The 26,390-nt window shown below is 39.0% G+C and overlaps 1 protein-coding gene across 1 annotated transcript in view; it reads left to right on the top strand.

Moving 5' to 3' along the window:
- GUCY1A2 (guanylate cyclase 1 soluble subunit alpha 2) overlaps positions 1-26,390 on the top strand; it is a 430,508-nt gene that overhangs the window by 16,735 nt on the left and 387,383 nt on the right. The window contains exon 2 of the mRNA XM_049889439.1: positions 17,627-17,688. Within this exon, the coding sequence (XP_049745396.1) occupies positions 17,627-17,688 (62 nt within the window). The remainder of the gene's footprint in view (positions 1-17,626; positions 17,689-26,390) is intronic.

The raw sequence follows: 26,390 nt of genomic DNA on the forward strand, positions 1-26,390 counted from the left end.
CTTCTAAGGAGCATTCTGGTTGTACTTCTTCCAAGATAGATTTGTTCATTCTTTAGGCAGTCCATGGTATATTCAATATTCTTCGCCAAAACCACAGTTCAAAGGCATCCATCCTTCTTTGGTCTTCTTTATTCATTGTCGAGCTCTCACATGCATATGATGTGATTGAAAATACCATGGCTTGGGTCAGGTGCACCTTAGTCTTCAGGGTGACATCTTTGCTTTTCAACACTTTAAATTAGACGTCTTTTGCAGCAGATTTGCCCAATAAATGTGGTTTAGAAAAATGAAATCGACAATAATAGCAAAAGCAAAAGAGATAAAACAGAGTGTAGAAATGTCAGCGATTATTACATCCTGTTATTTTAGTTTTTATCCCTTCATCATATATTTACTACATGTGCACTATGCATGCTTGACTTTAGTATGTTCTGAGCCGGAAGACAAGATCTAAAGAGCAGAAAATGGCTTTAGTCATCTGCAGAGTTAAAAAGTGTTATGGATTTTCCTTGAATACTCTTATAATTTATGACATCAGCCAAAGTACGTTACATAATAGGAGGAAAGAATAAGTTTTTTTCTACATAATCTAACTAGATTAAAAAAGAAATCATCATTGGTTCATCCAACGTATTTATTGTTGGCCTCTTCTGTGCCAGAATTTGAGATGTCTCAGTTATTTGGGGAAAATACTTATAATTCCTCCACCCCAATTTTCTGTTGTAATTCTGTTGTGAACATTTCAAGAATGAAATTTCAGAAAGATTTTTTTTCTCTCTTCCAACATCTTTCTTGTATAAAGTCTTCCTAAGCGAAAGCAAGAATTTTGGAAGAAGAATTCACATTATCCCAATAGCAAATTTAAGGAGAACCTATCACTACACTAGCGAGAAGTCTTTCATCTTAATTCAGTAAGTTTCTGTAGAAACCAACAAAGGAAAAAGTACCTCTTTTAAATGCCTGTCCGCCTCAATGCAAGGTCATTCTGAGCCTGTCCGCATTCTAATTTTTTTTTTTTTTTCCTTGTGTGGTTGGTTTAATTTGTGTATGAGAAATGTCTTGATTTTTGGATATTGTCTCATCAGATCTTTGATTTTTTAAATTTAAGGTGTTTGGTTATTTTCCAGAAAGGAAAGGATGCAGAGATTTTTACTAATTGTGTTTCTGTTATATCATTTACGTATATAAACCTGATTTTATTTTGATAAGCGTTTTGAATAACAATTTTTAATGATATAGGGCAAAAGAGACAATATCTCTGTCATTGGATTCTGAATTAAAAAAAAACATGGTTTAGTAGAAATCTGGAGTAGGCATAATTGCTTTCGTTGTGTCTTTTTAAAATTTGCCACAAGTAATAAAATTGTCTTTTACCTCCTTAACAAAAGAATCTGCCTCCACAGACATTTGTTGTAAGGAGTGAGAATGATGGGATGATTGTGTTGTAACGGAATCGAGACTGAAAAAAAGAGTAAATCTTAACTACAGACTATTGTAATTCCATTTGAAGCCTCAGAGAGCTATGAGGGAGTTGGTAGTGTGGATGCTGGAGACGAGAGATTTATTGTTTCTACCTGATATCAAGATCAGTAAATGCTTTGTGGACCTGACAGTGTTTGCAAGCTATAAAGTCCTTTTTTTTTTTTCTCTTGTGCCAATTTTATATGCCATTGTAAACACATTTCAAAGAAAACCCGTCTTTCCTCTTGTTCTGAATTAAAGTTCTTTCTCTAAAAGTGTGTTTGTGAGGGCAAACCTAACTTTCCTGCTGAAGCAGAGTGGATAGGATGTGTCTGCCCCTTGCAAGGGGTTAACTGTGACATGTGATGTCTGAGTCTGCTGCCCCCTGATTCTCAAAGCATGGGCACCTTCTCTCTTTATTCAGCTGCATTCTTGGGATGCTGGTGGGGGGACTGTGGGGGGAGTAAGAGGGACTGGGGGGGCAGGGTGGTGAGAGGGTGGGCAGATGTACAAATCAGAATTAAATTAACTTTTAGATATAACTTGCCACCATCAGTCTAGTATTCTTGACTATTGAGAAAAATCTAGATAACCTAGGTCTCAAATACCTAGTTAACACAGCTATCCAGTGATTTTGATTATGGAGATGGAATATAGAATCTTAATCAATGGCATTACTGATGACTGCAATAACAGAGATGAACAATTCCATTAAGCATGTAATTGGAAGTATTTTACTGCAATTTACACCCAGAGATGACATCATCTTTCGAAAAATATATGCTAGTAAGCCACCTTCAAATGTGGGTCAATAAAGATAGTACCACCGTATAACTAACTATAAATGTGAATCTACAAATATAGATCTAAAAATAAGGTCAGAACAATGATTCTTGGTCGTTAGTTGAAATACTCAGGTACTTTATGTGATTTAGAAATCAAATTAAGATGTACTCTTCTAGAAACATCTTTAAAAATCTAAAAACAAATATAGTATTCTTTTGCTTTTCTAGAATAATTGAAGTGGAAGTACAGGCATGTCAGGTAAAGCGAGCTTCCACCTTAGCATTTAATACTAGCTTAACCTTTGATATTACTGATGGACGAAGGTTGAGAGAAAATTATAAAGTAGGGAGATTTACTTTTGGCAGTTCTTATTTTCCCTTTCTCTCTGTCTCTGTCTCTCAATTCCTTGATCGAAACCTCATGCCAGGAAAACCTGCTGTGAATCTCTCCTGCCAGACAAATTGGGCATTTTAAATACCTTATCATTTTAAATTGTTAACTTTAGAGTATTTCTCTCGATTTTAAGCACCCGGGCGGGTAGAAAGTAAGCTTTTTGGGGGCGGGGGGATTGGGAAATGGGTGGGTTGGGGATAGCTTTCTTGGTGCTCCTAAAATCAAAGCTAGCGTCTGGCCCGTAAGGCTCTGCCATATGTTGATGACTATATAGTCGTGGTGCTCCTAGGCACCTTTAAGGCAGCCATAAGGAGAGTTCTATAGCTACAGTAAATTATTTAATGTTCTTGGCCTGTAGGATTAGTAAAAATACATTTAGGAGATAAATATGAAATAATAATATATAGGAAACCCTGGTGGCATAGTGGTGAAGTAAGGGTTGGCAGTTCGAACCCGCCAGGCGCTCCTTGGAAACCCTACGGGGCAGTTCTACTCTGTCCTATAGGGTCGCTATGAGTCGGAATCGACTCGACTGGGTTTTGGTTTGTAATAATATATAGCACCTTTGATGGAGTAGCATTATACTTCTATATTGTGTTTCCTAAACTAGTTTTTGTTATTTTAAAGAACTGTTACTGCTACTTCAGGGTTGATTTTAAATAAGGCTCAGAGAACTAAATTGGGCTGATGTTATCCTTATGTTTTATAATGCTCAGAGATTCCAGAGATTTGGCACTCATGCGAATAATTTAAGGACTAATCTGTGTTGTGCCAATTATAGACACCCCTGCACTGGGGTTGCCTCAGAAATTCCAGTTAAGAGCCCTTATGCATACAAAGAAATTAATACGTCTTTAAAGATGCTGGAAAATAATGAATGATATCTAATCAGTAGCTTGTTCCTAAGCATCATATCATAAAATTCCTTCTTTTTTGGGATGAGTATGTTTATTTACAAAACTTGTGTGGGTCAACATTTCATATTTGTAAAGCTGAATGACAGAGAGTGATATTTAAAACTTATGTAGTATTCTAGAAAGAATTTGAAAAAAAAAATTATACTGTGCCAGAAACATTTCCCACTCTTCTGTAGGCAGCTGTTCCCAATATCTCTTTCTTACTCATATCCTTTTGCCCTCCCCTTTTCCCAGTTACTAATTTTCCATTAGGTAATGAGACAAATGGCTAGAAACACTACATAGTTAAAAGTTGGTTTCTAATGAGAGCAAGTGTTGATGTCTTTTGTTGGAGGTCTTCTAAAATGTTCTCCACACCAACTTACATTAAGTTACCCATTTGTGATAAAAGACTTATTTTGATTAATTTTCAGTGCAAACAGATTTAAAGACAATTTTGAAGAACCGGGCCTTTCACCAGTTATACTGTTTAAGACCTGAGAACACAAGGCAATAGCGACATCATTTTTTTCGTTTTAATTTTCCCCACTTCAGGAATGTGAGGGAATGATATGCTGACCTATGCTTTCTGTACAGAAATGCCACTAGCAATATATAACACCCGTTTAGAGTTTACAAAGCATTTTTTGGAAAATTTTTTATTGTGATAAAATATATGTAACAAAACGTTTGCCATTTCAACCATTTTACTTACATTATTCAGTGACGTTAATTACGTTTACCATGTTGTGAAACCGTCATCAGTATCTGTTTCCAAATTTTTTCATCAACCTTAACAGAAACTCGGTGCCCCTTAAGCGATAACTCCTCCTTTCCCCTCTACCTGCCCCTGCTAACTACTAATAAACTTTGGTCTCTATCCCAAATTTTGCCCTTCTGTGACTGAGTTATTTTACTCAGCATAATGTTTTCATGGTTCGTTCACTTCATAGCATTTATCAGAATGTTTATTCTCTTTGTGGCTGAATAGTATTCCGTTGTATGTAGGTACCATATTTTGTTTATCCATCCTTTGATGGACACTTGGGTTGTTTCCACTTTTTAGCTATTGAGAATGGTGCTGTGATGAGTATAGGTGTACAAGTATGTGTACATTATCCCACCCTGATCCAGCAAATGTCTGAGGTAGGCAGGGCAGGGATTATTATTAGGCTAAATTTAGGATGAGGAAACAGCTCAGAGAAGAATAATAACTTGCCCAAAGTCAAGAAGCAGTAATCACATATATTTTATTGCCAGGTTCTCTTATTTCAGATACTCAGTTTTTTCCACCATGCCACGTTTCTCACCAGGGCCGTGAATAGTTCTATCCTCAATATATATTATACAGTATTGTTCAGGGTAGACTCCCTGTCTTTCCTCCCATATCTTTGTGACATGCTGAGGGTGGCTGCTGCCAGTTTCTTGTTGGTTTTCTTGAACCTTACCTCCCTTTATCAATTATTTTGTTCCACAATGTGTGATGAGTCCACACAACATACACCTCTGTTAGAAATGATAAAGAGTTCTTTCTTTCTTCCTCAGAGCTCTGCCTCCAGGCTGACCTAGTTTGCCCATCCACTGCCATTTTTGTATGCTTCAGGCTCCCATGGGTGAGGCAGCTATGAGCAGAGTGACAGAAGCCATCATCACTGCCAACAACTTAGCTTATGGTGCAGGGTCAGGGAAGAGTAACCATTGCTGTGGTTTGATTCCTGAATACGAATGAAGGCACTATTTCCATAGAAGCAGTGGTATGTGTAAGGGTTTATATTTCTCTAGTGCATTGTATGTGATTGTTCATACCCATATTTACACACATCTTGATGTAATTAAAGAATTTATTAGAAAAACTGAAAGAGCAATATAAAACCAAAACCCATGGCCATCGAGTCGATTCTGGCTTATAGCGACCCTATAGGACAGAGTAGAACTGCTCCATGGAGTTTCCAAGGAGTGGCTGGTGGATTTGAACTGCCAACCTTTTGGCTAGCAGCCAAACTCTTAACCACTGAGCCAGTAGGGCTCCTGAAAGAGCAACACAGAAGTTATTGTACAATAGTCTGATACTTAGGTTAAAACATGTGCTCAGATAATTTAGAGTTAAAACTGAAGAAAAGTAAGACTCTTCATATCATCCAGTATTAACATTCTCTGCCTGCCTGTTTCCCAGAAAGAAGTGTGATTTTTCTGTCCTTCTACTTTTTTTTTTTTTTTTCTACCTTAGGAATCTAGTGCATCATAGACACAGATGATGTGGCAGTCACTAGCTACCAAACATCTACCTAGTAAGCACGTTTGATGTCTGTTTGGATCATCAGATTATGGTCAACACTAGATCTGGGTACACTCAGTCCCTTGGTGGGTTTGTTCTTCCAAGAAAGGTAGAAGCAGTGTGGTTGGGCAGGACTCACCATGGGAAGTACTTTGATGTTTCTACATGTTCAGGACTCACCTTGGGAAGTACTTTGATGTTTCTGCATGTTCCAGTATCTGAGATTTTGAACTCTAGGGACTTAGTCTTGTCAGCGTCCTCAAGTAATGAGATCGGCAGACACTAACTGTGTAACAAGATACGCATAGCACTTTGGTTAGCATCTGAGTAAGAATTTACTTATTTACAATGCATAAAAAAATAAAAAAATACCTCTGAATTGAGTCTAATTACTCAAAGTCTACATATGGTCAGCACATTTCTCACCTGTTGAAGCTACATGAGAAACCAAGTCATAACCAGACATTTGCTTTAATCCATTTAGAGTCAAAGCAGAATGAATCTCATCCCAAGTTCTTCAATGCAGACAGTTTTAGGAACTTCCCTATTGTAGGGAAGGGCTTGCCAATGAGACCTGAATGCTCCAAGTCCATTCATGAGTTAAGATGTCTGAAGTGTTTTCCTTACTTTAGGAATAGTCTTTCTCTATGTGACAAAGGGCCAATATGCCTCTAAATAGTATTAGATATTAGATATAATGCTTCCCAAAATATTCTGCTTTCACTATTTTTCCTACGAATTGTCCTCTCTGACTCTTTCTGCTTCCCTCATGCCTCCCTGTTGTGAATACCTTTGGATATGTTACTTATGTTGCTCAATGGCTTGCTTTACCTGGATCAATGCCTTGGTTGATGATTGAAGAAAACTCTTCTGTTGCCCATTTACAGGTGATTGTTTAAGCTGGTACATTTAGGATTGACAAAACATCTCTCCATTTTATGTCTTAGTTTTATAGCTTAACTGTTAGAAATCTTACGTCCTTTATTTTCAGGCTCTTGTTGGGGAGATCCTCATTGTAGCTCCCAGAATACTGGAAACAATAGGGAATTCTTTGGAAATGTTGAAATGGAGGCTGCAAAGATGTTTTAAAGTGAACCTCTGACATGAGGTCCATGGATATTCAGTATCAACTCAACCCATGAGCTGAAAAGGTACTAATTGGCTTTGTAATATGTACTAATTGGTATCTTTTGGGCTGTGAGGCATGCCAGGCAACAGCCCGAGATGTTAGACATGGTCAGTTTAGCCCAGTTTAACAACTTTTTTTGACTACCTCCTTGTCAAGAAATTTATGCTTAGAATCATCAAATAACGCATATTTGTTTAATACTTTATAGTTTTATTCCATTTTGGCCTCACTACAACCCTGAGAAATAGTTATGTCAGGGACTTTTCTTTTTTATAAAAAAAGGAAATGAGGTGAAAAAAAAATGCTTTATCCGAAATCACAGAGAGTTACAGAGTAAACAGTCTAGCCAGGACTTAATCTCTTTCAGCTGTCGCCTTCTCTGCCTACATGAAGATAGAACAATGCATTTCAGTGTAGAGGAGCAGGTTGAAAGTTTGGGATGTGGAGGCAGTCAGATGTTGACGATATTCTGACTTACACACTTACTATCTATATGACTTTAGACAAGTTACTTAATTTTTCTAAGCCTCAGTTTTACATCTATAAAATTGGGGTAATAATTATTTCTCTCTCATTGGATTTTTGTGAGGATCAGATAACTTGATGCATGTTATTTGTTGAGCCCAGTGCTTGACAGTCATCACTCAGCATAGTGTTGGCTGCGATCACAATGTTTAATCCAGAAAGCCTACCCTTATTTTACTGCGTAGGCTGAGTCAGCCCTGTGTCATCTGTAAGGGTTGGGGGCTCGGAACTGGAGCCATATTCCCTCAATGGCTGGAGGTGCAGCATGATCCATTTTCTAGAGACGGTATCTAGAAGCAGTACCATCCTGTCTCATGATCAAATTGGCCAAGATGGTGACCATTGAAGCATTTACCTCCTAGAAAGTCTCTCAATTAGGAAGGTTTAATGATCCTACCACAGGTGTCCCTGGGTGGTGCAGTTAAGCACTTGACAATGAACTGAAAGGTTGGTGGTTTGAACCCAGCCAGTGGTGCCTTGGAAGACAGCCCTGGTGAGCAGTCTCTGGAAGGTCACAGCCTTGGAAATCCTATGGAGCAGTTTTACTCTGCACACATGGAGTCTCCCATGAGTTGGAACTGACTGGATAGCACTAACAACATTGGTTATACCGGAATTATTTAAATAACAATAACAACATTTACAAACTTTGAAAAAGAATTTTACAACATTGTTTTTGTATCCATTAAAGCAGAATAAAAGAAAATAGAAATTGCTGTTAGATGCATTAAAGAATTTCCTAATAGTCATCAAATTGAAGTGAGTCACCAATGGGAGCAGCAGTTTATGGGAGAAAGCACGCTGTCTGTTGGTGCCTCTTATAGCTGTGTTGCTGGACAAAACACATGAACCTCCCTGAATCTCAGTTTTTTTCATCTGTAAAATGTAGATAATTATATCTGAGCCTCACAAGGTTGCTGTGACTATCTAATGAGATGAAGAAAAAGCAAGTGATTTGTAAACTGTGAGGTGTTATACAAACTGAAGACGGTCTTATTATTTTTCTGGAATTCTTTAAAAACATCAGAAATTCTTGGATGACTTAAATGTGCTCCTGCCTGAAGATAGGAGAAGGATTAAATAAATAACCCTTTGGATGTATTTCAGTTCAAGGAGTATGTATGTTAAGCTTAAATTAGTATTGATAGTATTAGGTTTTGTATCAAATTGAAATTCAGTGGCACTTTTTGGGAAAGCATTAAAATGAAGTAACAATTGGGAAAATACTCAGCAAACATAGTTTGTATAGGAAGACTTAATTATCATCCTGATTAAATGTTAACTATATTCAGTTACAGTCAATACTTAAAATGATAATAACCACTGTCCTTTGCTAATTAGAACATGCTTCTAATAAGGCCAAGGTTATCAGTTTGAATCCTCTTATAGGGTCACTATGAGTTGGAATTGGCTCAACAGCAACGGGTTGTTTTTTGTTTTTTGGTATGGGCTAATTAGCATAGTGTTAGCCTTCACCCTAAACTCTCATCAGGCCTCTCATATGACACTCTTTCTCAGGAGGGGATGAGGTGGAGCGTGGGTGACAGTGCAGATGCTCAGCCAGTGTGGGTAGAGCCTGTGTTACAGTGCATTGCCAGCTTTGTTTTCTTTTTACACAGCATTTTTACTTTTTGTGATTAATTGTCTGGACTACTAGTTCTGTTTAGCAAATTGCTGATGTCGATCACTTGTCATGGTATTCAGAGTTTCCCAAAGAGTTACCATCCTTCTAAACAGTGAGATTAGGACTAGCCAGAGAAAGTGGTTCAGCCACTAATACGTCCCAACCTCGTATTTACAAGTGCTTAACTTTGCAGTGCTTTACTTCAAAATGACCCTGAGGACTGTGAACTTCATGTGAGTGCTTTTCGGATAGGAAAATGGAGGCATTTTTTTCCCAAGGTTGCCTACTCCCAGGTGAAGAGATTTTGGCCAATTTTATAAAAAGGTCAGTAGCATAGCTGGGCTTGAAATACAGAGGTCCTGACTCAAAGCTCTATATTTAATTTGCAGTCTTTTTTTTTGGTCTGCATGTACTAAGTTTATTCAGAGGCTCGGAACATGAATATTGTGTCTGTATGCTGGGTATGCTTAGCAAGATTGATGATAACTACAATTACTTTTCTTCCAGAAGTAGTTAAACTGGTTGCTTGAAGTGACTTATTGTTTTGACTAGTTTTGTTGATAACGCCCATGGTAATTTGATGCATTAATATCTACAGATCCAGGCGTAAAGATAGTGTATCTAAAATTATAATTTTGATCACTTTAAGTTATGCAGTTTGGTATATCATGTCCTGATAAGCAAAACACTCTTATGTTGTGGAGAAAGTATGGTGATTTGGAGGAGGATGGGGAGGATTCCTTGCCCCTAAATTTCTCTTTCACTGACAAGCCTGTCTACCAAAATTCTACCGTTAGAGAATCAAGACCATCTTAAGTGTAGGGAAGCTCATTTGTACCACCATCTACCTTGGTAAAGACTGAGTTTTTGAGGGAATGGAGGTAGTATTTCTCTTGAGCACTGTACAAAATCAGGATGCCAAGGGGATTTGAAATTGTGATGAGGGAAGGAAAGAGAATGTATGAAGAGTGATTTTAGAGTCTTGTTTTGGGAGTTAAGATAATGGTTGTGGGAATTTGGCCCATTAGAAGGCCAAATAAAGACACTGGGTGCCCAGAGGGCTGGGGAGAGGTGAGCTGGAGGAATGAAAAGTGGAAAGACACCTAAGATAAGACATTCTTCACCATTTTGCCTAAGGTCTTCCTTGTTGATACAGGTTTGGTTTAAAGAAAATTAATGTATTCTCAAGAAGAGTCAGTTTTGCTGAGTACATGTGATTCTTTAATTTTGTGTTCATGTTAAAACAAAACAAACAACAAACAGTGTTTTGTTATTGAAGACCGTCTCCTAGGGGAAGAGATACTCTTTTTGTAAAAGAGGGCTTATTAGCCAGGTGACCTTGGGCAGATCACTTAATCACTCTAACTTTGGTTCCTTTTTTAGCCAGATGGTGATAACACCAAACCAAAAAAAAAAAAAACCTAAACAGGTTGCTGTTGAGTTGATTCTGATTCATAGTGACCCTATAGGACAGGGTAGAACTGCCCCACTGCCCCACAGGGTTTACAAGGAGCGCCTGGTGGATTCGAACTGCTGACCTTTTGGTTAGCAGCTGATCTTTTAACCACTGTGCCACCAGGGCTTCACACCAGCCCTGACTATTTCACTGAATTGGTACAAAGAGCAATTTGGGTAATACACATTTAAAAAAATGGACTATAAAGTACTTGACCAAATATGAAGCATTAAATATTATGGGCAGTATAGGTTAAAGGTTTTTTTGTTAGTTGACATGGATCCCCATGTATAATGGAATGAAACATTGCCTGGTCCTGTGCTGTCATCACGATTGTTAATTTGCTCGAGTCCATTGTTGTGGCTACTGTGTATTTAGAGTGCCTTTTTTCCAACCTAGGGGGCTCATCTTCTAGCGCTATATCAGACAATATTCTCTTGTGATCCATTGACTAATTTTTGGATGTAGATTTCCAGGCCTTTCTTCGTAGTCTGTCTTAGTCTATAAGCTCCACTGAAACCTGTCCACATGGGTGATCCTGATGGCCTTTGCAATACTGGTCACATAGCTTCCAGCATCAGAGCAACATGCAAGCCACCACAGTATGACAAAGTGATGGACAGATGGTGGTAGTTGAAGGTTTCATTGTTGAATTCTGGAGCCAGATTACCTGAATTTCAGTCCTGGCTTTGTCTCTTAGCTGTGTGACATAGGGCAACTGAAACTTTCTGTATCTCAGTTTTCTTATCTGTAAAATGAGGAAAATAATAATACTTAATGTTGATGTGAATATCAAAGGAGTTAATATACATAAAGGACTTGTAGAAGTGCTCGACCTAGAGTAAGTACAGTAATCATACCCCAAACCCGTGGCCGTCAAGTCAATTCCAACTCATAGCAACCCTATAGGACAGAGTAGAACTGCCCCACAGGGTTTCCAAAGAGCGCCTAGTGGATTTGAACTGCTGACCTTTTGGTTAGTAGCCATAGCTCTTAACCACTACACCACCAGGTTTTCCACAATAATCATGCTAGCTATTATATTGTTAAGTGCATGTCAGCACAAAACTGAATGCTCAGTTATGTGCATGGGAGTGATTCACTTGGAAATTTTTAGAAAATTCTGTATTTATGCTTCAAGCAATATAGCTCTTTGTTTATCTAACAAATTCGTATTTGATTATAGACCATTACTGACAGTTAGTAAATGAGACTATGTTTGAATATAGCTGTTATGTGTGAACATCTCTCGGAAGCTTCCTTCTTTTGATATTTGAATAAAGAAACTACTCTTATTAATGCTGATTTAAGGGTTATAGAGTATTAGTCTTGATCATTAAATTTATACCTTAAATAAAAGGTTTTCAACCCTGTTGACACATTAGAAGCAACTAGGCGCCAGCCCGTACCATTTGAATGGGAAAATCTAGGGGGGAGGGGGATTGCAGGCATGAGTATTTTTTAAAAGCTCCCCAGGTGATTTTAATGCATAGACAGAGTTGAAAACCACTGCCTGAGAGCATTAGTAATTAAATGTATCCCTATCATTTAGTTTCTGACATTGACAGATAATTTGCTCATGTTTAAATAAATAAAATGATATAGCTATTTATAGCTGCTGCTTTAAAGGCATGCTCATTATTTCCTTTAATTCTGTATATTGTAGGTACATGTTAGCAGGCAGAAATGAGAAGTTTTATTGTTTTTGTGTTTTTAAGTATCAGTGGATTTTTTTTTTGTTGTTGTTGTTATATTAAAGTGCTGTGTATATCCAAAGAGAATATAGAGTCACAGAATGTTAAAAGTGGAATCTAGTGGAAAGAGGGCACACTTCGAAGCCAGTCCTGGCTTGCAGTGGCTTATTCATGTACTAGCTGTGTGATCTTGGAGTACTCACTTAGCTCCCTTCAACCTCAAGTTCTTCATTTCTGGAAAATTGAGAGGAGCATGTACTTTGTATGCTGACAGCTGCGTTTCACACTGTACACACACACACATCTTGACTTCCTGCCTCCTCCCTGATCCCTGCACCATCTGGCTAGGATATCCAGAGCGGGGACTGTGTGGGAGCCTCAGCAGGACTGTCTGAGCCTGCAGGGCCAGCTGCTGGGAACTGTTTCCTCCCACTCCTTGGGGATCATGCCTCTGGCTCTGTTGGGACTGCTTCATGGCTGGCTGTTTGGATCCCATGACCTTTAGTTATCATAACATTCAGTCTGTGGGGTCAGTCACTACTAGTTCAGTAGAGTGAAGCTGTTAATGAGAAAAGACCTGAAGTTGACTTCTTGTCACCCCATGATGGATGCTTTTGGGTGCCTTCTTGTGTGTGCCCCAGATAGTATTTGTGCAGGACACGGATGGCTGCTGCTGCTTTCTACCTGTCTTCCTACCCATTGCTTCTTTGTGCTGAGTAGAGACAATAAGAGACCACTATCAATACTTTAGGAATCCCTGGGTGGTGCAAATGTTTAACGTTCCCAGTTGCTAACAGAAATGTTGGAGATTCAGGTCCAGAAGCACCTCAGAAGAAGGGCTTGGGCAATCTGCTTCTGAAGAATCAGCTATTGAAAACCCTAAGGAACACTGTTCTACTCTGACACACATGAGGTCGCCATGAGTCAGAATCAGCTTGATGACAACTGATTTGGTGTTTTTGGTGTCATGTATATCTTAGTTTGCAGAAAACAAAAATTACAGGCCTCTTTGATATTCTTTTTTTGATAGAAGCAACCGATTTTGTTTCCTTCCCCACCTTCGTCTATTGGATCCTCCAGCATATGGCTATAAAATTATTAAGCCACGCAACTCTCCTGTTGCATGTACATTCTTTACGCCCTAGGAAGAAGTTTTATGGATTGTTTCTTATCAGTTGTAAAGTATACTGCCTGGGCCCTGATTCTGGTTTGGGTGCTTCAGTGTCTTTCCACTTGTAGGCCTGGCTTAAGTCTATCTTCAGGCTTAATTTTGAGAGTTCTACGTGTGTCACTTTCTTTCTTGAGTGATCTGAATGTTTTGTTGGAAATATTTATAAATTCGGTTGCCATTTTCCTGTTATTTCCTCTGACTACTAAAAGTGACACTATCTTATTGCTGGGAGAAGGGGTAGCTGTATTGATTTTTTTAGGTGATGAAGATCTGGAAATGTTATACTTGTGAGGTGGGTTTTCTAACCTAAACCTTGTGCCCCTCCACTAGATTATGAGACTCTCGAAGGTAGTAGCTATGTTTTTCAGCTTAATATAGTTAAAACTATCATTTATTATGCACCTACTATGCACCAGAGACTTGAATTTAGTTATCTCAATTAATTCCCATAAAAGAATGTATAATGAAGCTATTTCAGAGAGTTTAAGTAAATTGCCCAAGGTCATCTAGCTTGTAAATCACAGAGCTGGATTTTGAACTCAGTTTGACTTCAAAGTCTCTTTTCTACATCATCTCTCTAAACTCTTTCTTAAAGGAAAGGATAGATGCAGATAAAAGGAATAGGATCTTGGTCCGTAGAGGCTGGAAGGTACTGTTGAGCTGGGTGCAGATATGGTACTGAATTCTTCAAGATGAGAGAAGGTTTGGGTGTCTTCAAAGCCCTTGCTTTGCCTACTAATCCACACTGACTTGCATCTGTGCATCAGGGGCATACATGGGCATTTAGTAAAGATTTGTTGAAAAGATGGACCCTATTACCCTCAAGGCAGGAGTCATCCATACAGAAGGTTTTAGCCCATATCTAGGTCTTCATGCTTTTAGTTCAGAGAAACCCTCAGATTGTATGACGATGTTTCTCACTGATAAAACCATGGATTGAGGCAATCAGGCAAACCCTGAAGTGAATCCATGATGATAAGACATTCTGGGGGGTCAGGCATGTGTTGGAGTCAAACTTGGCTTCAACAGGAGATCAGGAGATGCTCTTCAGTCATGACCTATGCCCATCGTTTAGTCCTTCAGAATGCGCCCATTGGCTTTGGCAAGCAATGGGAGGTATATAAATGCTTTACAAATCTGACGCTTCGTTGAACATGCCCAGAGAACATTTTTCCTTTAATGCATTTGGAAACTATAAATTTAACTCCTACTGGGAGTAGAAGTAATTGCTTCACACAAGAAAAGAGTCAGCTCTTTAAAAGACTAAACTCCTTTCACAAACATGTACTTTTTTAATGACTGGGAAATTCCCGGTACAGGAAAAAAAATGTCCTTTTTTACAGATGAGGTCATTGGGTCTTAGCTGGCCCTATGTACTCTGGTTCCTGCTTTCTGTTCTATGTCTTGTGACCAGAGGTTACCAGAGGGATAATCCCTCTGTGCATATTCACTGCTCCTTGGGCATGTTGCCAGAGGGAAAATTATTTTGGCTCAGAAACTGCCAAGCCCAGTATAAGAGGCCCAGATCCCAGGGGTGCTGAGCCAGTGACTGAAAATGATTTGGTTTAGGTTGGTCATGGGTTGGGTTTTTAAACCACATGTTTTATGTTCACTAGTACTACTATGTCTGCATCATTCTCACTCGATTTCTCAACAGCTCCACTGCTTCTTGGTTCAAGAGTGATTTTTTTCTTTCCTGGGTGCACTCCATTTACTCTGCTTCGAGTTTATTCTGTTGAGTAGAAACATCTGTGACAGTGTGCGGTCTTGTGCTCATCTTTTTAGCCTGGTGTAAATGAAAAGCAGCTGCTGAAAGAAGATGCAGACACCATTTCCTTGGAACCCTTGGAGACTGCTTCTGCCAAAATTAACTTTTGGGTTGTGTTGGCTTGACCAAAGTGAAGAATATGTCTGAGGTCTTGGATTTGCTTGGTGAAGGGGTTCTGCTAAATGGTAGTGTAGGGTAGGTAGATCTTAGTGAATGCCCTGATTTAAGTTAAGCCCACTTTCCTCCAGTTTTACAATAACCTTTTCTAGAGAGGAGGATGTAAAAACCTTGAAGAGTATTAGGTAGGAGATTGTTACATTTATCCTGGATGTTTTCACGAGGAGGTGAACATGGAGGGTGTTAGAGTAAATCTCGACAAAAAATGAGTTAAATAAACCTCTGTGGTCTCTTTTGAATTCTATGTTTTTAAGACAACCACTTTGAAGAATGAAAAATAAACTGACATTTATTAACTGCTTCTTAGATACCAGCACTGTACTAAGCCCTTTCTGTATATTATCGTTTTGGAAAGTACATGACTCATCTAGGCTCGTGTAGCTAATTAGTGACAGCCCATAAAGATTACCAAGCACCATGCTGACTCACAATTTGAAGGGCTTGTGTTAGAGTAATTTTACCAGCACCCCCACCCCCGCCCCCCAGAATTCATCCGTGGCTATAATGGATGCGTGCTTTGATAAGCCTTTGATTGCTTCTTTTCTTATAGATTGACTACGTTGTTGTTGTTGTTAGGTGCCAGCGAGCCAGTTCTGACTCATTGCGACCCCTTGTACAACAGAACGAAACATTGCCCAGTCCTGTGCCATGCTCACAATCGTTTTTATGTCTGAGCCCATTGTTGCAGCCACTGTGTCAGTCCATCTAGTTGAGGGTCTTCCTATTTTTCACTGACCCTCTGCTTTACCAAGCATGATGTCCTTCACCAGGGACTGGTCCCTCCTGATAACATGTCCAAAGTACGTAAGATGAAGTCTCGCTGTCCTTGCTTCCAAGGAACACTCTGGCTATACTTCTTCCGAGACAGACTTATTCATTCTTTTGGCAGTCTATGGTATATTCAGTATTCTTTGCCAACACCACAGTTCAAAGACATCAATTCTTCTTTGATCTTCCTTATTCAGAGTCCAGCTTTCACATGCATATGAGGTGATTAAAAATATCATGGCTTGGGTCAGGCACATCTTAGTCCTCAAAGTGACATCCTTGCTTTTCAACACTTTAAAGAGGTCTTTTGCAGCAGATAGATTGACTATAGGTTTTTATTATTTAAAAATTACTTTTGTTGCCAATGAGAATTTGGTTCTTCTTACCATAACTTGTTAATAAAATCTATGTTCTGGAATCTTTATGTCTCTTTCATGGCTTCTCTAGACCTGAAACTCCAATTCATACTCTGCTGCCTAAATAAGTCTAAGGCTAATTTACCTAAATTTTGATCTGGGATTAAGTAGTTCTATCTTGAGCTGTCATGGGGAGAAGATTACTAAATTCAGCCATAAGCTGTTGGGGTATTTGCCACAGGCTCCAATCCTTGTCCCCAGTGCCCTTGAGGGTCCTTCTAGGGGGCCCCAAAACCTACCTTGAAATGCTTTGGGACATGGAGCAAAGTCAAGCTGACCCTGCTTGAAGTGATGCTGTGGGACCCTGGACCACCTGCTTCCCATCTGCTCTAGCTTCTGAATTAGTCCCTTCAGATATACAAGTTATAGGGGGAAAGAAGATCCATCTAATTTAAAATATCTCTTAATATAAAGTTAACTATTTTAACCCTATTGTCATGTGTTAGATCACCCTTGTAAGTGTTGTTAAAGCACAAAAGAAAGTATTAGGATGTACCATTTAATTTTAGTTAGTCGTTACCACATTTAGATTATATACACAGGAAAGGAAGAACTGTGACCAGTGACAGATTAGCCAATAAACAAGGTAGGCATGGGCTTCATTGTGCTTACTTACTAACCTGTAGTGCACAATCTCACCTGGATTTCACCACATGAAACCAAGGTGAGATTGTGCACTAGAGATTAGTAAGTAAACACAATGAAGCCCATGCTACCTCTGCTTCCTGGTTAATCTGCCCTGACTGTGACCCGTGTTTTTTCAGTGAATCCTCCCCTCAGCCCCCTGCCCCAAGGCCTAGGTTTATTGTAGGCATCCAATGAGTATTTTATTGAGCTTAATAGCTGGTACAAAACAATTGGAAAAAATAGGGCTAGGGAATACTATCATACTTGAAATTGGGCAATTCTAGGTAATTGCTGAATGCCTCATATTGGTTTCTGTGGGGAATATGTGGCAAGATGCAAAATGGGTTAATATTGTGAAGCGAAAACCCGTACAAGGTAAATCAGAAGCTATGTTTCTGCTTATGATACTCAGAATAGGACTGGAACTGATTTGTTAACTATTATTATTATTATTTTGTAGCCTCAGACAATACAGCAGACTCTCAAGAGGACATTGCAGTATTATGAGCATCAAGTTATTGGGTAAGTAGAAATGAATTTTGGTCATCATTGGGGGCAAATTAAAGGTAATTGCTCAAACAGTTGTTGAACATACGGTTTTCTGCCACCCAGGTCAGCCTTATTTCAGGGTGGCTGCGTTCTCATGGAGTCCTGGTGGCACAGTGGTTAAAAGCTCAGCTGCTAACCAAAAGATCAGCAGTTTGAATCTTCCAGATGCTCCTTGGAAACCCTATGGGGCAGTTCTGCTCTGTCCTATAGGGTCACTATGAGTCTGAATCGACTTGATGGCAACAGGGTTTTATGTTCTTACGCCATTAGTTGGAATCAACTCTGTGGCAACTGATTTTTTTTTGTTTATGTTCTGGTAGCATGGGGTAGGGGCACATGGGGGTCCCTTGAAGTAATTTCCTTTCACTTATTTGTGTTTAATCCTTTTAAACAAAACTCCATTTTGGTGTTTTTTTTTTTCTTCTCATGTTCTTATGGTCTTACTCCAACATCGAGCCTCATAATTTTGCCTTAGTAACATAGTAAAGTGTAACGTACCAAATGAGAGGCTCTTTGAATTGCATTTTTGAATCCTTAAATAAAGTTTAAGCAAAGTCACTACAAAGTTAACACAGTTCAATGAGAGGTATGTGGTTTAGCTAGGGTCACATGCTACACATTTTTCTTTTTTACCACCCCTCACCCCCTTTTTTTTGGAAAGAAGTAGTTTGTGTTATGTTGTAAACTAAATAGACTTGAGGACAAAAGATGGGAATTCAAGGCCTCACCAGCATACAGAACTTTTAATAAGTAACTTTATCTCTTTTGTAAAAAGGTGATGATGTTAGTAATTAAATCAAGAATCTATATCATAATTAAATGAGACAATTTCAAAGAAAGAAAAACATAAAGCTCCATATTAATGAAAGATATTGCTTTGATTGGCACATGGCAATGGTTCAAATAAGAAAGATAGAAACTGTCTATGGCAGAAACAGTTGGCAAATATAAGCGCCTAAATTTACTTTAGGAATCCCTAGGTAGTGCAATGACTAATGCACTGCTAACCAAAAGGTTGGTGGTTTGAGTCCACCTAGGAAGAAGGGCCTAGAGATACACTTCCGAAGAATTAGCCATCAAAAACTCTATGGAACATATTTCTGCTCTGACACACATGGGGTCACCACGAGTTGAAATTGACTTGACAGTAACCAATGACAGCAAATTTACTTTCTCATGCAGTCTAGCCTTTAAAATTGAATTCATTGATGTTAGAGCCAATGCGTATTTTTAATTCACCTTGTTCATATTCTCTCTGTGCTACAGTGATTCATCATTGTAAGATTTTAAGAACTTTTGAGGAGTCAATTTTCAAACCCTGGTACTTCTTGAAATGATATCAGGAATCGTTTAAAATTTATGGCTAATCGTTACTGTCGTAGGGATCAAGAATATATTTTTGGTGTAGAACAAAATTCAAGCACACAAACAAAGACCACATTTACTGGTCTGGCAGAAACTGGAAAAACCCCAAGAGTGTGGCCACTGGACATGCTTTTAACTCAGTACTCAAGTGACTCCTAAAGTTCACCCTTCAGCAGAAGATTAGACAGACCTATAAAACAAATAATAATACATGGAACTCAACCATGAATACAAGACTAAATGGGCACATGAGCCCAGGGGCAAGGACAAGAGGGCAGGAGGGGGCAGGAAAGCTGAATGAATGGAAATGGGGAACCCAAAGTCGAGAAGGGGAGAGTGTTGACATGTCAAGGGGGTGGCAACCAATGTCACAAAACAATATGTGCATTAATTGTTTAATGAGAAACTAATTTGCTCTGTAAATCTTCACCTAAAGCACAGTTTAAAAAAAGAATATTATTTTTGGTTATTAGGGTGTAGTGTGATTTTCCACAAAGCAGAAGGGAAGAAAACTTAATGGAAAAATAATCTCCCTACCTAGTACAATACCATGTATTTTAAGTGCTTGATGATTATGTTAATTTCCATTTCAAAGGGAATTTCTTTGGAACTTTGTCATGTAAATCCTCAAGGGTGCAGTACTAGGAAAAACATATTATTTAAACTCAGGCGATGGTTTTTAGTTTGAGGCCACAAATGATTTTAAGTGGTTTATCCTAATGGAGATAAAGAATGTAAAATTAATCTCTCCCACCCATTCAAAAATAAAACTTAATCACTCTCATTGGGTTTGCTGCTTTCAAAGTACGGTGTTTGGATTAAATTAAATACCTATATAAAACGCTTAGAACGGTTTCTGGTATGTGGTAAGCGCTACATACCTGTTTGCTTTTATGTTTATTACTGTTGCTGTTACTAAAATTTTTATGATAATACCAGTAATCAAACTCAAATCATTTTCAAGACTTGTGGATGGTTTCTCTGTTTTGAATGATAATGGGTAAAATATTCTCATTTGTGAACTAAATTATGTCTTCAAGGCAAATTGGAGTAGAAATCTGATAAATGCGATCAAAATAGGTAACCGATCTATATTACCATAATCGGCAGAAAATTCTTTTTTCTATTAGTGAAACAGGAATGACCATTTATTTAAATAACTGAATCAGCTCTCCTCTTCACTCCACGTAGACGCAGCCTGTGGTGATTCTTTGTTCATTGCCTGAAGAGTCTTTTCCTGGTTCTGTTTACTACAGACACAGCATAAAGAAGACAGGCAGGGAATGTGACTCCTGTGTAAAGAGGTGGTGTCAAACTAGTTCCAAGTGGGCTATTAGTGTGTTTTTGCTTGGATGTTGGCTAGTTTTGGAGGACTTGCAGTGCGTTTGCCCACTGTCTTTATTGGTACTTATGCTCATGAAGACAAAAAGGGCTAGTTGGCAGCAACATTGTTACATTTTGCTTTTCTTGACTTTATTTTTCCCCTCTCTTCCCTTTTCCTTGGGGATAGCTTCCCTGTCCAATTCTCTTTTGGCTTTTAGACTCCACCTTTCTACTTTCTCTTTCAGAAAACAGAAAGAATCTAATATCACTAACACTTGACTAAAATGTATTCACACCTGTGCGTTGTTTCTCTTAAGAAAATACAGTTTAAGGCATTTTTTTCTCTGCCAAAATGAATGCTTCTTACACTTAAAAGTATTGTCTTACATATCTTTTTGGGAGGTGGCAGTGGAGAAGGGAATGTTTTTTCTAATCTCTGGAATTGGGCCTTGCCTAAAGCTTTTCTTGAAGCAATTTGCCTTTTAGGGTGCCTTTTTTTTTGGGTATTAGTTGCTGTGAAGTTGGCCCCTACTCATGGAGACCCTATGCACAATGCCATCCCAGTGATCTGTTGGGGGTTAGACCGTTATGAGCCACAAAATTTTCATTGGTTGATTTCTGAAGTAGCTTGCCAGGCCTTTCTTCCAAGTCTGTCTTAGCCTGGAAGCTCTGCTGAAACCTGCTCAGCATCACACCAACATGCAAGCCTCCACTGACAGGTGGGTGGTAATTGCGCATGAAGGCATTGGCCAGGAATGGAACTTGGGTCTCCCGCATGGTAGTTGAGAATTCTACCACTGAACAACCATTGCCTTGGGTAGGGATGATGAATCAGAATGAATAAAAGAGAATATAAACTAGGCATTCTCTTTTTAATTTCTTAACTCAACCTCCAGCCACTGACTTCCTGCCTTCCTTTTTCTCTTCTTTAAAACTCTGACTTTGTACCTGCTTGATTTATTAGAGCTCCAGGATCATGTAGTTCTGCTCCCAATGGATTCTTGTACCTGTAGCCTATGTAGACTGAGGCTCTTTTAGTCTCCCAGGATGCAGACTTGAGTGTGGGGAGCAGCTGCTTAAAGGATCACACAGATGGAAGGAATAGGAGGGAGCCTCTTGTTAGGGAGTAAGATAGCCTCTCTGTACCTCAGCGATTTTATCTTTAGACATTTATTCAGTACCCTCATTTATTCATAGAGATGATTCAAGTTGGAAAAATAAGTGCTAAAAGAATTTATTAACACCATGTGATAATTTGTTTTGTCTTCATCTCCACTGTCACCACCATCTCTTACCGAAAGATTCCGAACCATTATTCTGGCTTCTACTGCTGTCTCCCAACATTCTGTTTTTATCGCAGCCAACTGATTAAAAAATTAGATCATGTCATTTAAAAAAAAAAAAAAATTATTTTAAACCAGTGATTCTCAAACATTAATGGGTATCAGAATCACCTGATCAGATTGTTAAACCAATTATCGCTGGGCCCCATCCTTAGTTTCTGAATCTACAAGTCCTCCAGGGTGGGGCTCAATAATTTGCATTGCTAACAACTCTCAGATGCTGCTGCTGCTGCTCCTGGTGCAGGGACCAGGCTTTGAAATCCAGGCCTTAAACCATCTAATGGCTTACTATGGCAGAATGAAATAAAACTTCTTCTGTGATCCAGCCTCTGCCTGTCTCTGATTTCATCCTTTTTCCCCACTCCCACTCTATTTTGACGCCACTCCAGCCACTGAGGCCTTCTGTTAGTTTCTCAAGTATACCAAGCTCGCCTAGCCTCGGGAGCCTTCGCACATCCTGTTTCAGTTTCCTGGAATTCTCTGTTTCAGATGTTTGCATGATTTATTTTTTTCCCCAAGTCTCTAATCAAATGTCATCTCTTCAGAAAGATCTTCCCTGACTACGCAATCTAAAGTAGCTCTCCACCCCTCTCCAGTCTCCAGCCCCAGTCACTTCCCTGACTACCCAGTCTAAAGTGGCCCTCCACTCCAATCCAGTCTCCAGCCCCAGTCACTTCCCTGACCACCCAGTCTAAAGTGGCCCTCCACTCCAATCCAGTCTCCAGCCCCAGTCACTTCCCTGACCACCCAGTCTAAAGTGGCCCTCCACTCCAATCCAGTCTCCAACCCCAGTCTCTTTTCTGTTATGTTATTCTCTGTTACCTTTTCTCGTAGCACTTGTCATTAGCTGGAAGTATCTTGTTTGTTTTCTTATTTGCTTGTTTATCTTGTCTACTTCTATATTCCCGTGCCTTGATAAGTGCCTGGTACATAGGAGGCAGTAACATTTTGGGGGATGAACAAAGGAATAAGTTTTACCCTAGAGATCTGTACACAGATTTTTAGGAGCATGGTGGATAGAAGAGTAATTGTAGGATGGAGATGTAAGATAAGGGGTTGGAATAATCTCCAGTGTTCATTACTGTTCTAAAATTGATAGTTCTAGTATCCAGAGCCATTTTCTTTATAGCGTGATTTATACTGATTTATTTGCACAGCTTTCCATTTATGCTTGATGTTCTGCCACTGTTGCAGCAAATCGACTTTGTGGTAAATTTTGATTACTATACATTCTCTACGTACATACTGCTCACTTGGATAGCTTCTTGTGCATGTAGCATGGTTCTCCTCACACAACCTAAAAAAAAGGGAGGTTCACTGAGTGGGCATCCTTCTTTCAGTTACTGCTTAACTCGATCTTGTAGAGAATTGACTGGCTTTCTGGGCAGTGCGGGTTGGAAAGAATCCTGAGAAGCAGAAGGGAGGTAGTCAGAGTTCACCTGAAGAATTAAAATGAACTCAAGGTGGAGGAAAATCTCATTTATGATGACATATTTTCAGATGTCATTCTTGCCATTATCTGGTGTCCTTCCTCCTCTCTGCAGGTCTTTGTTATGTAAGTCGTGTAGTATACAGCAGTGCACTGAGAGAATGTGCTTTGGAGTTAGACTTACTAGACTTAAAGTCGGGATCTGCCATTTAATAACCTCGGGTAGGTTCCTTGGCCACTCTGAGCCTCAACTGTCTCATTTTTAAAATGAGAATAATGATAGGGTTGGAGTGAAGTTTAAATGAAATATTAATGATAATAATGTGTTGCAATATAATTATGTGAAATAGTACACTGCCTGGTACCTAAAGGTCATCAATGTTAGTTGAATTATTATTACCACTCTTAGTATCTGACTCTTTTGCATTTCAATTTTTGTGGATTGTCTTTCCCTTTACCGTCCCTGCTGTATTCTTTCCCTGCCCTCCTTAGGCTTTTATACCTTTGGACTCAGTTATTTAGTATCAGGAGCCCTGGTGGTGCAGTGGTTGAGAGCTTGGCTGCTAATCAAAAGGTCAGCAGTTCAAATCTATGAGCTGCTCCTTGGAAACCCTATGGGGCAGTTCTACTCTGTCCTGTAGGGTCACTATGAGTCGGAATTTTGTTTTGCTTTTTGGTTTAACATAATAGCTAAGCAAGCCTAGTTGATGTGCCAGCTATAGCTTTATTATAGACAGTTCCTTTTGATTTGGAAATTTTTAACTTAAATTTCTGCCTTGAAAGTGCCTGACCCAACTGCTTTCACTCATGTTTATACTATATGCCTCTTACTGGTCACAAAAATGGATTTTTATGGTAGTATAGACAACAAAGTCGATTCTTGGAATTTGCCTGATGGCAGTTTTTTTTTTTTTTGGTTTATAGGCAAAGCAGAGATTTTGGTTTTTTTTATTGTACTTTAAGTGAAAGTTTACAATTCAAGTAAGTCTCTCATACAAAAAGTTATACACACCTTGTTATGTGCTCCTAGCTGCTCTCTCCCTAATGAGACAGCACATTCCTCCCCTCCACCCTGTGTTGCCTGTGTCCATTCAACCAGCTCCTGTCCCCCTCTTCCTTCTCATCTTGCCTCCAGACAGGAGTTGCCCACATAGTCTCCTGTGTCTATTTGAACCAAGAAGTTTACTCCTCACCAGCATCGTTATCTATCTTATAGTCTAGCCCAATCCCTGTCTGAAGAGTTGGCTTCAGGAATGGTTCCCGTCTTGGGCTAACAAAAGATCTGGGGACTATAACCTCCAGGGTCACTCTAGTCTTGGTCAGACCATTAAGTCTGATCTTTTTATGAGAATGTGAAATCTGCATCCCACTACTCTCCTGCTCCCTCAGGGGTTCTTTGTTGTGTTCCCCTGTCATGGCAGTCATCGGTTGTAGCCAGGCAGCATCTAGTTCTTCTGGTCTCAGGCTGACATAGTCTCTGATTTACGTGGCCCTTTTCTGTCTCTTGGGCTCATAATTACCTAGTGTCTTTGGCGTTCTTCATTCTCCTTTGCTCCAGGTGGGTCAAGACCAATTGATGCATCTTAGATGGCTGCTTGCTAGTGTTTAAGACCCCAGATACCCTCTCACCAAACTGGGATGTAGAACGTTTTCTTAATACATTTTGTTATGCCAGTTGACCTAGAATGTCCCCTGTCCCTGCTAGTCTGGCCTTCGAAGTGTTCAGTTGTATTCAGGGAACTTCTTTGCTTTTGGTTTAGTCCAGTTGTGCTGACCTCTCCTGTATTGTGTGTTGTCTTTTCCTTCACCTAAAACAGTTATCTTTTTTTTTTACTATCTAATTAGTGAATACCTCTCTCCCTCCCTCCCCACTCTCATAACCATCAAAGAATGTTGTCTTCTGGGTTTAAACTTTTTCTAGAGTTTTTGTAACAGTGGTCTCATACAATATTTGTCCTTTTGCAGCTGACTAATTTCACTCAGCATAATGCCTTCCAGATTCCTCCATGTTATGAGATGTTTCACTGATTCATTGTTGTTCTTAATTATTGTGGAGTGTTCCATTATGTGACTATGCCATGATTATCCATTCGTCTGTTGATGGGCACATTGGTTGCTTCCGTCTTTTTGCTATTGTAAACAGTGCTGCAATGAACAGGGGTGTGCATGTATCTGTTCATGTGAAGGCTCTTATTTCTCGAGGATATATTCCGAGGAGTGGAATTGCTGGATTGTATGGTAGTTCTATTTCTAGCTTTTTAAGCAAGTGCCAAATTGATTTCCAAAGTGGTTGTACCATTTTACACTCCCACCAGCAGTGTATAAGTGTTCCAGTCTCTCTACAACCTCTCCAACATTTATTATTTTGTGTTTTTTGGATTAATGCCAGATTTGTTGGGGTGAGATGGTATCTTATTGTAGTTTTTATTTGCATTCCTCTAATGGCTAATGATCGTGAGCATTTCCTCACGTACCTGTTAGCTTCCAGCAAAGCAGAGACTTTTTTAAAACTATCATTGGAAAATACATGATAATCTTTCTGAGATGTAATGCTCATTCATTATATATTTTAAACCCTAAAGTATAAACAAAGACTCATTCATAATCATGCATTCATTTTCTGCTTTTTGCCAGACTGAACCTCAGTGTGCTGATTCATGGGTAGGAATGCTGTCAATTTCAGTGGTCTGGGACACCATTTTCTACAGTCATCTAGAATTAAATTCTATTACTCCGATTATCACAGTGGGCCCTGTGTTTTGTTTTATACGACCAACCTTCTGTTTTTCTTCTCCTTCTTCTTCTTCTTTTTTTTTGCCAATGGAAGAGGGATTAAGCCAGAATTATTTCGGTAGAAAATTAGAAGTGAAATTAGTGGTAGGTGTACCCTAATAATTCTGGGAAATAAACTTTAATGATATTATGCTTTCACAGTTATGACATGTGGCTGTAAATTATCCCATCTAAAAAGAAATCTCACTCTTGAATATGTTCACATAGAACAAATATCTATCTTATTGAATAGAAACATGAACTATTGATTGCTTACTATGTTTGAGGCAATATCCTGGCTACTTTTTATCTGTTTTCTCATTTAACCTTAATCATCTATTTTATAGGATCTTTGTATTAAGCCTATTTTATAGGTGAGGAAATTGAGCCTGAGAGAAAAGATATTTTGTCCAAGGTCACTTTGATTAAAATGGCAGAGCTTG

This window comes from Elephas maximus, chromosome 7 (genome assembly GCF_024166365.1).
Source record: "Elephas maximus indicus isolate mEleMax1 chromosome 7, mEleMax1 primary haplotype, whole genome shotgun sequence".
In the NCBI taxonomy this organism is placed as follows: Eukaryota; Metazoa; Chordata; class Mammalia; order Proboscidea; family Elephantidae; genus Elephas; species Elephas maximus.